The sequence below is a fragment of the Hylobates moloch genome, unplaced genomic scaffold (assembly GCF_009828535.3).
Source record: "Hylobates moloch isolate HMO894 unplaced genomic scaffold, HMol_V3 SCAFFOLD_16, whole genome shotgun sequence".
Classification (NCBI taxonomy): Eukaryota; Metazoa; Chordata; class Mammalia; order Primates; family Hylobatidae; genus Hylobates; species Hylobates moloch.
In genome coordinates, this window is record NW_026652291.1 from 33,700,311 (window position 1) to 33,715,217 (window position 14,907).

At 36.8% G+C, this 14,907-nt stretch overlaps 1 protein-coding gene across 13 annotated transcripts in view; it reads right to left on the reverse strand.

Moving 5' to 3' along the window:
• The window catches only part of SIPA1L1 (signal induced proliferation associated 1 like 1), a 425,147-nt gene that overhangs the window by 75,952 nt on the left and 334,288 nt on the right, over positions 1-14,907 (reverse strand). For all 13 annotated transcript variants that reach the window (XM_032180041.2, XM_032180040.2, XM_032180036.2 and 10 more), the window contains 2 exons: positions 7,139-7,242; positions 3,173-3,330 (listed from right to left, as the gene is read on the reverse strand). In XM_032180041.2, the coding sequence (XP_032035932.1) occupies positions 3,173-3,330; positions 7,139-7,242 (262 nt within the window). The remainder of the gene's footprint in view (positions 1-3,172; positions 3,331-7,138; positions 7,243-14,907) is intronic.

Consider the following 14,907-nt stretch of genomic DNA (forward strand, 5'->3'; position numbering starts at 1 on the left):
TAGCACAACAGGGTGTCTATAGCTAAAAATAATTTAATTGCACGTTTAAAAATAACCAAAAGAGTATAACTGGATTGTTTGTAACACAAAGGATAAATGCTTGGGGTAATGGATACCCCATTTACCCTGGTGTGATTATATGCATTGCATGCTTATATAAAAATATCTCATGTAACCCAAAAATATATACACCTACTATGTACCCATAAAAATAAAAAAATTAAAAAAATTTTTAAAAAGCATTTGAGTTACTCTAGCTATATCACTTAGGGATAAAATTAAATTAGATTTAAATAAAATGAGTATAAATCAACCCATGTCTAAGTTTTTCCACCAAACCACCCCTAATAAAACAGGCCTATAAATTCATATCCCTAGTAGTTCGGGGAGTGGCTGGGGTTTGAGAAAAACTCACAGGTGTAAAAATTCTTTGAAGACCCATGTTTTATCCGAAAATTGATATTTTCCATTCTACCTCATAATACATTTATTTTCATGAGAAAATAAGCTCATCCTTACCCTGCCTCCCCCCAACATTACAGGCTTGAAGAAAGGTGTCCTGTTTATTCTGTGTCTTCAAACACTTCCTGACATCACCACATACCTGAGGAGGTGTGCCTGCCTCTTTTCAGAAGGATGGCAAAAAATTATTGATCTTTAAAGTTTACAATAGGCAAAGGTCACTACTCTATAATCTCTTGTGATTTCTTTCAGTGATTTTACAAACTGATATGTTTTCTTGGATTTATAAACAGGCCAAAATTCACAGCTTAAAAGCTGTGTGTTGGGCCTTCAAACAAGCCTGGTAACTAGGAAATTCCAGACCTGCCCACGTGTCTTGAGCAGTGGTGTTCAGTATCCCCCTCCCTGCAAAGACTCCTAGCGTTAAATGATGGGGTTCGAACGGTGAGCTCTCCAGGCAACAGATTAAAAATAAGAGAGAGAAAGCAAAAATCCTAATTTTCAGGGGAGGGATGATAAAAATAAAAAAACAAAGCACTGAAGAAGGCGAACACACCTCCCTTAGCAGTCTCTTTAGACTTGTGCAGTTCATTACAGTGGCCACAGCCAGCTGTGGCTATTGAGCACTTGAAATGTGTCTAGTGTGACCGAGGAATATCAAATTATATTAAATTTTAATTAACATATGATTTAAAAACGGATACTTAATTCTGTTATTTTAAAGATTTTAAAAAGTCCGTTTGGAAGAATCTGGGTATATTAAATCTACCTTTTCATTGTAAATTTTATGAAATCTAAATATACATCAAGTATCACCAATGAAAATTTAGCATCCTAATTGAGATATGCGGTAAGTGTAAAATGTACTTCAGGTTACAAAGACTTAGTCCAAAAAACCATGTAAGATGTCACAATAATTGTTAAATGCTGAAATCACGTTAATTCATGTTGAAATAATATTTAGATATACTGAGTAAATGAAATGTATAAATGGGTCAAAAACAGTATCAACATTAACTTCATCTATATGTTGGCACTTTTTTAAAAAATCTGGCTATTAGAAAGTGTAAAATTAATACGTAGCTTGCATTATAGTCCCATTGGATGGTACTGATTTAGACAAAGGCTTGAAAAGAAGAAACTCTCTTTAAAAGAAACTGCATAGCTTTCCACTCCCCAAACTTTGGAGTGCCCATTCAAAATGGGCTTAACTTTCTACCTGTCAAGTGGTATGAAATCCTTTGCATGAATCTAGTACATAGCATGTTTTAACTGCTCAGAGTATTTTCTAAATGCAAATAGTTATCCATTCCAATTATAGTCCATTGTTCTGTGCTTTCATTCTACAACTAACCAGAGCAGCTCTCAGACACTACTTCCTTGATAAGAGGTTTCAGATCTAGGTCTTCATTGTTGGGAGTTCTGCCCCAACCCTAGGAAACCACAGACCTCCCTGGTCTTGGGTGTTCACCTAGGCTCAGCACCTGAGAAGTTCTGGAACAGCCTCTGTGTTGGGAGCTCGGAGTGAAAAACCCAGCTTTCCCAGCATGTGAGAGAGGCGGCATAGCAGCATGGTTAAGAGACTGGGCTCTAGAATGAAACTGACTGCATTCCTGTCTAATTCTGCTCAACACTAGCCAGCTAACCTGAGGCAAGTAACCTGGCTTAAATTTCATCATCTGAAAACGGAGATAAAAGCAGTACCTACCTCATAGGTTTTAAAGATTAAATGGGATATACATGTAAGATGTCTAGAATAGTTTGGGGCTTACAACAAGAGCTCAACCAATGCAGTTATTAGGATATGTGCAAGGATGGTGACAGCCAGCAGGAGACCAACATAACCTCTACTTGGTTTTTTTTTTCCCTAAGCTACACTTACTCTACTCCTAGAATTAATCTGCCTTACCCCTAGAAATACACAATTGCAGATCTCACAAACTGTCAACCTGCACAGGTCACTTGCTGTGCAGGTAACATTTTTTAGGGATGGAAAGATATGCCAAATGTCCATATTTTGAAAGGAACTGATGCACATTAAAAACATCTTACAAATGCCAGAACATTACCCTTACACATTCTGGCACTACACCCACATCAAGCTAGCATCACAGGTCCCTATCCCCTTCAACTCCTAACTCTCTAATATTCTTACAAAGAAAGGTCTCTGCAGATAGAAGCCTGAATTCTGATACTCATGTGACTACGTCAACAAGTGACACTGAAACAATTTCAATAATGCTAAATAAAGTATAGAAGCGCTTCTAAGCTTGTAGTCAGAGCGCTAATGTAAATCAAGTAAGTCAGAGGCAAGGATTTAGGCTTCTTTAATAACAATGCTTTTCAAAAAATTAACTTCTCTTCCCTATTTATTATAATCGTTCTTTTCTGCTCTTGCCATGTCAAAAGAAAAATATAATTAGCAATATGAGTAATTAGTTGGTTGGTGACCAGATGGTATGGATGAAGGACATCACCTAAGGAGGAGGTGCAAATGGAAACGGCAGGTGTCTAATCAACATGCTTGGGTAATGTCAATGCCACCAGATTACATCATCATGTGAATTCAGCCATCCGCATGCATAGTTTAAAGACAAAAAGAAATAGTAATAGACTTCCCATTGCCACTTTAGAATGCAGAGCTGAATGGGGCCTCTGTGTGATAACCAGCCAACATCCACAGAGCCCCTGCTGTGACACCCATACACACCTATAACAGACACTGTCTGAGCACGGATTGTGCACCCTGACGATGACGAAAACGTGCTGGAAGTGGGATCGGATGTTTTTTGGGCTGAACGGCTGTGCTCCAGGCTCTTGGAAAACAATTGTTACAATATCATTTCCAATGTGCCGCTTCCTCAGGAGCTACAAGAAAAAATAAGCAACCAACATAAATAACAATAATTTGCTTCCCCCGCCGCCCCAATTCCCTTATATAGTTGTATTTAAAACATTCATTCCTAATCAGTACACATTAAGGTAGGCAATCTACACAGGTACTGTCAATGTTTTCACCTGCCTTATTCCCTCTAAGGAAGAACATAGAAACAAATATTCTGAAATTTGCATAAAAGATACAGCCATTCAAATAGATCTACCCAATATCTGGCATATTATGCCAGGTCCCAACATCTCCAAACCCTCAGTTTCTATAACAACAGTTTTGTTCCATTTTCACATAAGAAAAACATGTGCCATAGGGAAGATTTTTAAAGATGAGAATGGCTGAGATAATTACAATGTAATTTGGGTTCTGGTTTAATTGGCTTCATTGAAAGAAAATGTGGCTAAGGTGTTTTCTGATATATGTTTTGTGTCACAAGCTGGGCATGTAGAAAAGAATAATATTCCAGAATGTTGCAACAATTAAAAGCAGATAAATTTCAGGTTTAAACAGCTTCTTTAATTGCAATGAAAGCTGCTTAGGGACACCCTCTGTTTCACATTCAGTGGATTTTGGATGGGTGGCTTTCAAACTCAGGCACCCCAAATCATCCTAGGTCAGTGCCTTTCAGCAGTAATTCAATAGTGTAAAGAAAAATAGGACAAAATTTGTGTTTCTCAAACTTACTGTACGGAGGCTCTTAAAAAAGAAAAACAAGTGTGACATTTATATAAACTATCCATTAGATATAAGCTTGTACTTATAAAACGTGTATTTAAAAAAATATTCTCGGCCAGGCGCGGTGGCTCACGCCTGTAATCCCAGCACTTTGAGAGGCCGAGGCGGGCGGTTCACGAGGTCAGGAGATCGAGACCATCCTGGCTAACACGGTGAAACCCCGTCTCTATTAAAAATACAAAAAATTAGCTGGGCGAGGTGGCAGGCGCCTGTAGTCCCATCTACTCAGGAGGCTGAAGCAGGAGAATGGCGTGAACCCCGGGGGGCGGAGCCTGCAGTGAGCCGAGATCGCGCCACTGCACTCCAGCCTGGGTGAAAGAGCGAGACTCCTTCTCAAAAAAAAAAAAATTCTCTAGTGACATTAAGGCATACAAATTGCATACCAGTAAAATCAGTGATCTAGTATTGGCTGCCAGCTGGGAGAAATAATAGCCTTTTAGATTAGGGTTGCGAATTGGGAGTTAGAATGTTCAGGATTAATGTACTTTTAACCTTAGGAATTTGAAAGCATCCCAAATTGTCTTCTAATGAAGCAGTTTATTTCTGAGTTCATTTCTTTTTTTTTTTTTTTAATTATACTTTAGGTTTTAGGGTACATGTGCACAATGTGCAGGTTTGTTACATATGTATCCATGTGCCATGTTGTTTTGCTGCACCCATTAACTCGTCATTTAGCATTAGGTATATCTCCTAATGCTGTCCCTCCCCCCTACCCCCACCCCACAACAGTCCCCAGAGTGTGATATTCCCCTTCCTGTGTCCATGAGTTCTCATTGTTCAATTCCCACCTATGAGTGAGAACATGCGGTGTTTGGTTTTTTGTCCTTGTGATAGTTTACTGAGAATGATGTTTTCCAGTTTCATCCACGTCCCTACAAAGGACATGAACTCATCATTTTTTATGGCTGCATAGTATTCCATCGTGTATGTGCCACATTTTCTTAATCCAGTCTATTGTTGTTGGACATTTGGGTTGGTTCCAACTCTTTGCTATTGTGAATAGTGCTGCAATAAACATATGTGTGCATATGTCTTTATAGCAGCATGATTTATAGTCCTTTGGGTATATACCCAGTAATGGGATGGCTGGGTCAAATGGTATTTCTAGCTCTAGATCCCTGAGGAATCGCCACACTGACTTCCACAATGGTTGAACTAGTTTACAGTCCCACCAACTGAGTTCATTTCTAAATACGATATACAAACAGACGTTATGAAAATAAAGGCTGGTGTGTATTGATGGCTCTACAGAACATACCAATAATTAAAGATTATTAATCTACTCAAGATCTTGGACATACCAAAAACAAATACTATTTATCTACATGTTATGCCATTCCTGCATAAATGATGTCATTTTCTGTAATATTATTCTTTCTTCAAAATATGGCTTGACATATAAAAATAAATGTCTTAATAAAGGACCCAAATAGAAACAAATCCATTTTTCCATCTTATACTACATATAATGAAAAATAATATTTTATTTAAAATACTTGCAAAAGAATTTTTAAAGATACATTTTTCTTGCCTTTTTTTTTCCCAAGTATAAAGTAATCTATATAGAGGAAAATAAATTTTTTTTGGCTAGAGAGTGAAAATTTCTTGATATGTTGCAGTACCAATTTCTTTCTCATTCTGATTTATGACCATAACATTTTTGACTTGATTGGACTCCAAAATTAAATAATTTAGGGAGCTGCCATTTAAATGCCCACTTTCTCTGCCTACCACTTCAACTCATTTAGTTACAAATAATTAATCCCATCTTGTTACTAAATTTTTTACCCTTACAAATCTCATCTTTCTCTTCTAAGTGATCAGGCAGAATAAGCCTTTATGCTCTCTTTAAGGATCATTTTGTTAATGTTGTTAAATTTTTTATCTACTGACTGGTCAGAATAAGTTTATTATGCCTTTCTTAGCATGGTGTTTTTCTTTCAAAGAGAGCTAAAATCTGGAATTTGCATAAAACAAATTATCAACAAAGTACAGATCAGGGAGTTTATCTTAAAACAGGTTTACTTCAGATTTATAGCTGATTCATTGCTTTGCTCCCTATTTTTTATTACACTGGCAATCATGAAAGGCAAAACTTTGTTACCTAGATTTGTGATTTAATCAAACCTAAAGTGATAAAGTGTTAGATTAGATCAGTGTTTGGTCAACTTCTGTGAAAAAGGATGTGATTCATTCTGCAGCTGGCCTGTGCTCTGTTAGCACAACAATTGACAAAAACAAAAATCCATATCCATTTGAAGGTTAGAAGTAAAACTGGACTGCTCAAGTTTGCAATAGCTTTTAAAAGAAGAGTGTGTTAGCTCTCTGGTTCTTTTAAATTTCAATTCGCTATTATTTATTTTAAAATATTTTTAAAAATCAACTACCACATATTCCCTAAAACAATAGTGCCAGTTTCCAGTTTGCTCTGTAACAGTCTGTCACCGCTTAGTTTCCACATTTTACTACCTCACTTACACTTTAGTAATTAGGCATTGAGCTTTTAGATCATTTTAAGAGAAGCTCTGTGTATGATGTGCACATACGCAATTGTTATTTATGTTCTTTGCTATCTCCCAATGAACATGGTAAGGAAGAATATCATTCTGTTGACATTTGACTTTTTTCCAAGTTAGTATTTTATATCTCCTTTGAAATCTATAATGAAACCTCAGAACTTTCCTACTCTGTGCACTGACCTCTTGAGATGAAACTTCACCCACTCATGGATGTTCTTTGCAACCCTGCAGAGTCTTGTAATCACCAATAATTTCAACTTATTCCTCAAATTTCATGAAAACCTCAATCCCCGTGGGTGAAAAGCAAATGATTAATTCACAAAGGCATCCAGCTGGCTGTTAACCTAAAATTTGTGTCTCTTCATTTGTTTTCAGCTCATCTGCTATTCCTTACTTCCACAAAGCACAAAGTTTCCCGCTGCGGTGACAGGTGCAACACTAAATTCTGGTTTAAGATTTTGCAAACTTGCCACTTAGGCTTCTAGAGGAAATGAACAAGGGTGAAAACACAGATAACAGGACGATCTCTTACCTGTTGCTTGTTGTTGGGTGTGTATGGCAGCATGGTAGAAACATGGAACATAATTTCATAATCTTTGTATGTTGTGTACAGAGAATGGGTTCCAGTGGAGTCAGCTACAGTTAAAAAAAATATAATGATGAGATGACTATAACAGGAAAAAATAATTTATTTAAGAGAAATATCTCAAAAAAGAAAAGAAAGGAAAATGATTTAGGATGAAAAGATTCTAGACGAGACAGGTGTTCTTCCTATTTTTTTTGTATTTGATCCTCTTTGGCAGTCTAGTGAAGCCTATGGATCAGATCCCTTCTCAGAATAATATTTGTAAAAGTATAAAATAAAAAACATAAGATTTCGAAAGAAATTATATCGAAGCGCACAGTATCAAATAATTTTAAATATGAATGCACAAGATTTATATAACAAGATTTAGCAGTTGGTCTAATATCTACTATAATGCTGAAGACATGATGAGCACAAACACTCTTGAGATGTCTGCAACAACAAATAATATAACACGAAAATATCTGTGCTTTCTATTGGCAATGAAATCACAGGTAAATGAATTACTGTGGTTTACTGCCTATGGCCATAATTAACAGAAATGCTAAATTTCAACTTGGGGTCAGTGAAAATAAAGACAAAATTATTGCCCATCCAAGTTCACAGACCCCCGAATTCTGTCCACACATCAACTTAAGAAACATTTTTCTAATACTTGCAATTCAAGCAAGAGACTTGCTTTGTTCTTAAAAAAAAAAAAAAGACAATAATTTAACAAGACCATTAACACTGAAGAACAAAGGTGACACGGCAATGTCTAACAATTTTTTTAAGACTTAAGCATGTTGTGTTCTCACTTTCCTTAAGAAAAAGAAACCTCTACTGCCTTTATCTTAACAAAGTTTCAGAATCAGTGTTCCCACAAATACCTGGAAGCTGCAGAAAAAAGTTATTAACTTCCCAACTGAAAGGGAATACCTGTTTAGACTCAAAGGATCTGGACTTAGGGGTTGCAAAAGGAACAGAAGTGCATTCACTGTAGGTAAACTCCACTCTCTATCAACCCATTTTTTTTTTTTTTGAGACAGTCTCGCTCTGTCGCCCAGGCTGGAGTGCAATGGTGTGATCTCAGCTCACGGCAACCTCCGCCTCTTGGGTTCAAGCGATTCTCCTGCCTCAGCCTCCTGAGTAGCTGGGACTATAGGTGCATGCCACCATGCCTAGCTAATTTTTGTATTTTCAGTAGAGACGGAATTTCACCATGTTGGCCAGGATGGTCTCGATCTCCTGACCTTGTGATCCACCCACCTTGGCCTCCCAAAGTGCTGGGATTACAGGTGTGAGCCAACACTCCTGGCCTCGACCCTATTTTTTGAGGACCAAGACACTTGATGGCATTTTAGAGAACGACGCTCTCAGACAAAGTCTCTGACATATACCAAAAGGCAACAGTAGTCTCAAAACTTAGTATGCACAGCATCAGCTGCGGAGCTAAATTAAGAGGCAGGTTCCCAGGGCCCACCCCCCAAAATACTCCTCAGTGGGTATAGGGCCTCACAGGGGAATCTATTCTTCACAGACACTCCCAGGTAGCTCTAATGCAGTAACTCCACTGCTGTTAGGTACTGCTCTAAGAATAGACTACAACTGTGGCTTGCAGACAGCTTTCTAAAGATATTCTAGAGCTCTGAGTTTCAAGCTTGAGCTTGTTGGAGAATCTTAATTTTGAAGCTGACATAAAATGCGAAGGCTTAAAAATAGTCAAAAATAGAACAAAGCAAAGACTACTTTTCAAAAATTGGAAAACTATGTAACAACATATAAATATCCAAGAAAAATATCTTCTAAGTATTAATGACCATCACAACAAAAAAACTGTGTATTACTACAACAAAGGATTCAACTGAACTATTTAAGACAGGTCTTGAACGTGAAGAACTTATGTATTGTCAAGAACCCTTTCTATAAATATGTATAGAATGGATTAGTACATTTTAAAACTTTAAAGTGAATGTGTCACCACTGACGTGTACTTATACATGCGTTTCAAGTCAATTTTAAGCAAAATTAATGAACCAGAAAAAAAAAAGACTGTCATTGGTATTCATTTATTACATTGTGCTTTATATGCCTGTCTAGTTCTAAAAGGATTACTGCCAGAGAGGAAAACTGCTGGGGAAGAAAACACTGAAGATCATTTGTTTTTCTACTTCTAGCCCCTTCTCTCTGTCCTCCGCATGTCTCATTTCACACAATGTATGCTATTTGACCAGCCTTCTTCTGCGGTCTTTTAGATTCATAGAGTTTTGCTGATAATTTTCAACAGTTTGGGAATAGTTTCAGAAGTTTCAGAGATGAAACTAGGGCTAAAATAATGAAACTTTTCTTTCCAAGAAGAAAAGAATTCCAAAATCCTGAAATTACTGTGCACATCATAGAGGTACTAAACTTTACCCGAAAGAATGCAAAAAGAATGTTTGCTATAAAGAAATAATTAACAGAGTAAACAGACAACCTACAGAATGGGAGAAAGTATTTGCAAACCATACACCCAACAAAAGACTAATATACAGAATCTCTAAGAAACTTAAGCAAATCAACAAGAAAAAAACAAATAGCCCCATTAAAAAGTGGGTAAAGAACACAAATAGACACTTCTCAAAAGAAGACATACATGCAGCCAACAAACATGAAAAAATGCTTAACATCACTAATCACTGGAGAAATGTACATTAAAACCACAATGAGATACCATCTGATATCAGACAGAATGGCTATCATTCAAAAGTCAAAAAATAACAGATGTTGGCAAGGATTTTGAGAAAAGAAAATATATATACACTGTTCGTGGGAATGTAAATTTATACAGCCACTATGGAAAACAGTATGGAGATTTCTCAAAGAACTAACAATAGAACTACCATTCGACCCAGCAGTCTCCCTACTGGGTATCTACTCAAAGGAAAAGAAATAATTTTATCAAATGGCACCTGCACTAATTTGTTTATTGCAGCACTGTTCACAATAGCAAAGGCATGGAATCAACCTAAGAGTCTATCAATGGTAGACTGGACAAAGGAAACATGGTACATACACATCATGGAATGGTACGCAGCCATAAAAAAGAACATCATCATCTCCCTGGCAACAACACAGATGCAGCTAGAGGCCATTATCCTAAGTGAATTAATGCAGAAACAGAAAGTCAAATACCGCATGTTTTCACTTACAAGCAGGAGCTAAACAATGGGTACACGTGAACATAAAGATGAAAACAACAGACATTGGGGAGTCCAAAAGTGGGGAGGAAGGTTGAGAGGAAGGGTTGGAAAACCCTACTCTACCTCAAAATCTCCACCTACTGGGTAGTATGCTCACTATTTGGGTAATAGATTCACTAGAAGCCCAAACCCCAGCATTATGCAATATACCCCTGTAACAAACCTGGACATGTCCTCCTGAATCTGTAATTTTTTAAAAGAAGACTGTTTACTATATTACTAAGGAATAAAGCATCCAATGTTCTTATTATAATATTTTTAGTGACCTTGAAACTACGAAAGTTTTAAGAGAATGACTATCAGGAAAATGAAAAAAAAAATGCTTTTTTATCTGGTTGAAGAGCGTATTGAACAACTCTAAAGGGACAATGTGCTTGTAGAAGAAGGATGAAAGAATGATGCTACTTCATATTTGTATAGAGCTTTAAAACTTAATAAGTAAATTCAGGCATTATATAGGTCACCTTGACAATCACATGATCTGCCTCCTTGATAATCACATGATCTGCCTCCAAATCTTTCTTTATGAAAAGTCTTATATCTCTTCTAAGATCTTGAACCTCAACTGCATTTATAACACTGCTGAAAAATGGAGGAGAAAACAAACAGTCACTAACATTGCAGCAAATTAACGAAGGCAGGGCTTTGAAGGAAAGCTTTTACAGAGGGCTTCTAAGTCTCCTGTGTACTGACTTGACAAACAAGCCTGAGTCAGGAAATAATTTCCTCAAATAATCCACGTCCGCAGCTAAAAATGAGGATGGTCTCCAGCTTTCAAATAACAAACTGCTTGGTGGGAAGTTTATTGTATTTATTGTAGTGTGAGAGAATGGTTATTATCTAGGTTATATCATCCAAATAAGAAAACAAAAAAGAAGGAAAAATCCCCTACTAAAAATTTCTTCATTGCAGAATTGTTCCAGCCTGTGACATATTTATTTGTAGCTTGCTTGTTTGCTACAAATCCTTATTTCTGAAATGTGGAGATGGTCTTTGCACAGATAACTGGGAAAAAGAAGAAAAGGTTCAATAGTTCATTACTTCCCTGAGCCTCGTCCTCCTTCACAAAAATACTAAGAAATGAATATGATGACAATGCATGAAGTAGAGCTATCTCATGAGCTGGTTTGAGTACTTTTAGCTCAAGGGCTTAAGAGGGAGGAAGACATAGGCTAAAGGCCGGTCTTGGGGCTTTGCTGTGCTTCATTCTACATTTATGCTTTCTCTGAACACTTCATTAACCACACTACTGGGATCTATTCTACTTTCCTAATGCTTGCTAGCTATCTAACCATGGGCATGTTATTTAATCTAAAGAAGCCAATTCTGTAAAGTGGGGATAATTGGTATCTAGCAGGTTTGTCGGAATTAAACGAGATGGCATACATATCAAAAGTATCTGGGACTTCTGCTTCCAGCCACAACAAAGTGCTTGATACAGCACTCACCATGCCATTGTGAATAACTAGAAAAAATGATATAATAGCTGAAACAACTGTTTGCAGACGTTGGACAACAGGCAGCCTTGGATAGTGATCCTTGAGAAAAAAGAATACAGAAGATGAGCCTTATGACCTCTGGGCTTTCTACCTTGAGGTACTTGTGGGACAGTGACACAGAGCAGGGTACTGAAGGGGGAAGCCAAGACAGACTCGAGTTCAGGAAGTCTGAGGTGGCTGATATTTGCTAGGCAGAATACCAAAGAGAAAGAAATATCAGATGAAAGGTTCAGAAATCTGAATGGGGTCCCTTTGAGTCTTGAGTTGGATAGTAAGCTGCATATGCATATGCATAAATTCCAAAAGCCAAGCAAAGACAAAATATTAGGGAAAGAACAACTACCAACGAATTATAAGCCAAACAATTCCACAGTTCACACTGGGTTGGGAGACATTAGAGTTCTGAACAGCCACAGTAGACACTTCATTGAATATTCAAGTACTGAGGTGCAAGAAAAGTCATGCCTTAGTAGTAGGGCTAAGTTAGCCAGAGTAAAAGCTACTCTAGGTATGCTTTAACAAAGCTTAAAAATAAGACTCATAAAAATCAAGCTGTTCTGCAACTTCACTGCCTGCCAAAACAAAACTCAACACTTAAAGAAGATAACAAAATTAAGACACTGAACAATGAAACGTTTACAATATCCAATATCTTATCAATAACAACCAGACATGTGAGGAAGTAAAATATATACAGAGGAACCCCATTAAAAAAAGAAACTGAAAATGAGAGAAATGATGAAATTAGCAGATGAACATTTTGAAACAACTATTATAAATGTGTTTAGGGATCTGAAGGACAGCGTGAACCTAATAAGGTGAGAATAGAAGACATTTAAAAAGATTATCAAATGCAACTTTTGGCCCTGAAATACAATATCTTAAATGGAAATTTCATTGGATGGGATTAACAATCAATTAAGACACCATGGAAGAAAAGAAAAACACAAGGAGCTTTAAGATATATTAATAGAAATTATCCAAACTGAAGCACAGAAGAAAGAAAAAGGTTGGGGAAAAAAAAAAAGAACCAGGGCCTCATTAACCTGTGGTACACCAGTGAGTGACATAACATACGTGTAACTGGAGTCTCAGAGAGACGGGAGGTTAAGACAGAAAAAATAAAGAAATAACAGCACATAGTATTTTAATTTGATAAAAACTACAAACTCATAGATTCAAGCGACATCTACAGTGGGAATGTTCCCTGAACATTTGTTCTGAAAAGCACTTTTTTAGAAAAAGAATTATATTCAAAGTTTCTTGACACAAAATAAAGTTAGATTAAGTATGGTGAGATTATATCACAACACATAGAACGAAGTCTTATCTCTAGTAGTGTCAAGCCCAGTAGGAGGCAGCTGAGGTGTACAGAGGCTGGCTGTTGCCTATTTTGGTGGTCTGTGATTATTTAATGCAGGTTTAAATGGCATAGTGATTAGACTCTAGTTTTTGCCCCTATTAATAAGCTTGGAGTAAAAGAGATGATTTTGCATACTGTCTTCTTTGGGGCTTCAGAGTAGGAATACTTTCCTACTTTTCGTTCATTTTAGGAAATGTGACATTTTAAAAGGACAGAAGAGGACACTTTTCTCTGAATCCTTCTCAGGAAATATGCCCTGAAAGGTCAGACATGCCTCATAAAGTTGAACTACTTAAAGGAGAGTAGCTCAGTGAAAAAGAATCTTTCCCTGTTGAATGTATTATATAATTCCAAAACTACATTAAGAGGCTGTTTGGTAATCCAGGCTCATCCCCCTCTAGCCTTTGCAGTTGTTGGGGTAATCGGGCAAACTGTGCACAAAGTGCTTATTTTGTGTATTCCACTGCCTTACTACATGTCATGTTGCTTAACGATACCCTAGCTATACATTTCTCACATCACCCTTCATCATAGATAACACACAATCTTATCAACTCCCAATCTGACAATTCATTTATAGTATCACTGAGCTTATTACACATTCTCTTCCCAGATCCTTTCAATAACTGTTTGTGGTAGTGATAATTTATACAGCACACCAAATGGGGGCAACATGAATGAACTGTACAGGGTGAATATCAGAATACCTGGATAAAAAGAGTTTAAGGACATACTGAAATTTAACATCTTTATGCAGTTGCAAGCAGAGTATAGAATGTTAAAATAATATTTAAGCAGCTAAGCTATTTATGGGTTTTAATAGTCTCTCTTGCATGTCGTTTCCAAGTTGGCAACAGCAAAACCATGGCAACAGGAAATTCTTCCCTGCAGTGGAGTTTATGAATGCTTTTCTGTTTTCATGACTCAACTCCTTATTTAATTTCCTGTACAGAAAATCAGAGAGATTACTATAGACTGCAATACAGATGTGCTAATCCAAAGACCCTCTCAAAGAAAAACAGGTCACAGGTGTCTATGGATGAATTTAAAGGTAAAACTTAAAACTGCTTTCACACAGACACATAGCAAAAGTCAACACACTCTTTGATTAGTCCCAGCTAACCAAAATAGGCATTTGAGAATGTTAACTATTTTACTGACAACTTGGGGACTGGGCATGCACAACCTTTTAGGTTCATGCACCATAGTTAAACAGATTGTTTCATTATCATGCTTTTAATCAACACATTTTATGAGCTAAACTAACACCAAAGCTAAAAAGCCTATTTTCTCAGAGATTAAGTAGACTGTGAGTAATAATAATAGAAACAAAAACCCTAGATATAAAAAGAATACAAAAAAACAAAAACAAAGGCTGACTACATAGATAAACATGAAGAATATGAAATGAATTAATGGAAGTCAAAAATTCCAGGCTTACACTCAGATGGTTCTAAGTTTCTGGAGTTTTTAACCACCCTAACATTTGGCTAAATGTAATGAAATTTACACAATGCTTATCCAGGAGCAATTCTGCATGATCTGTGTCACTGCCCCACTCCATCCACAGACCTCTGACAACCCTATTTTTTTTAGAGTCTAATTCTAGCTACTTTGGTTATGATCTTCAAC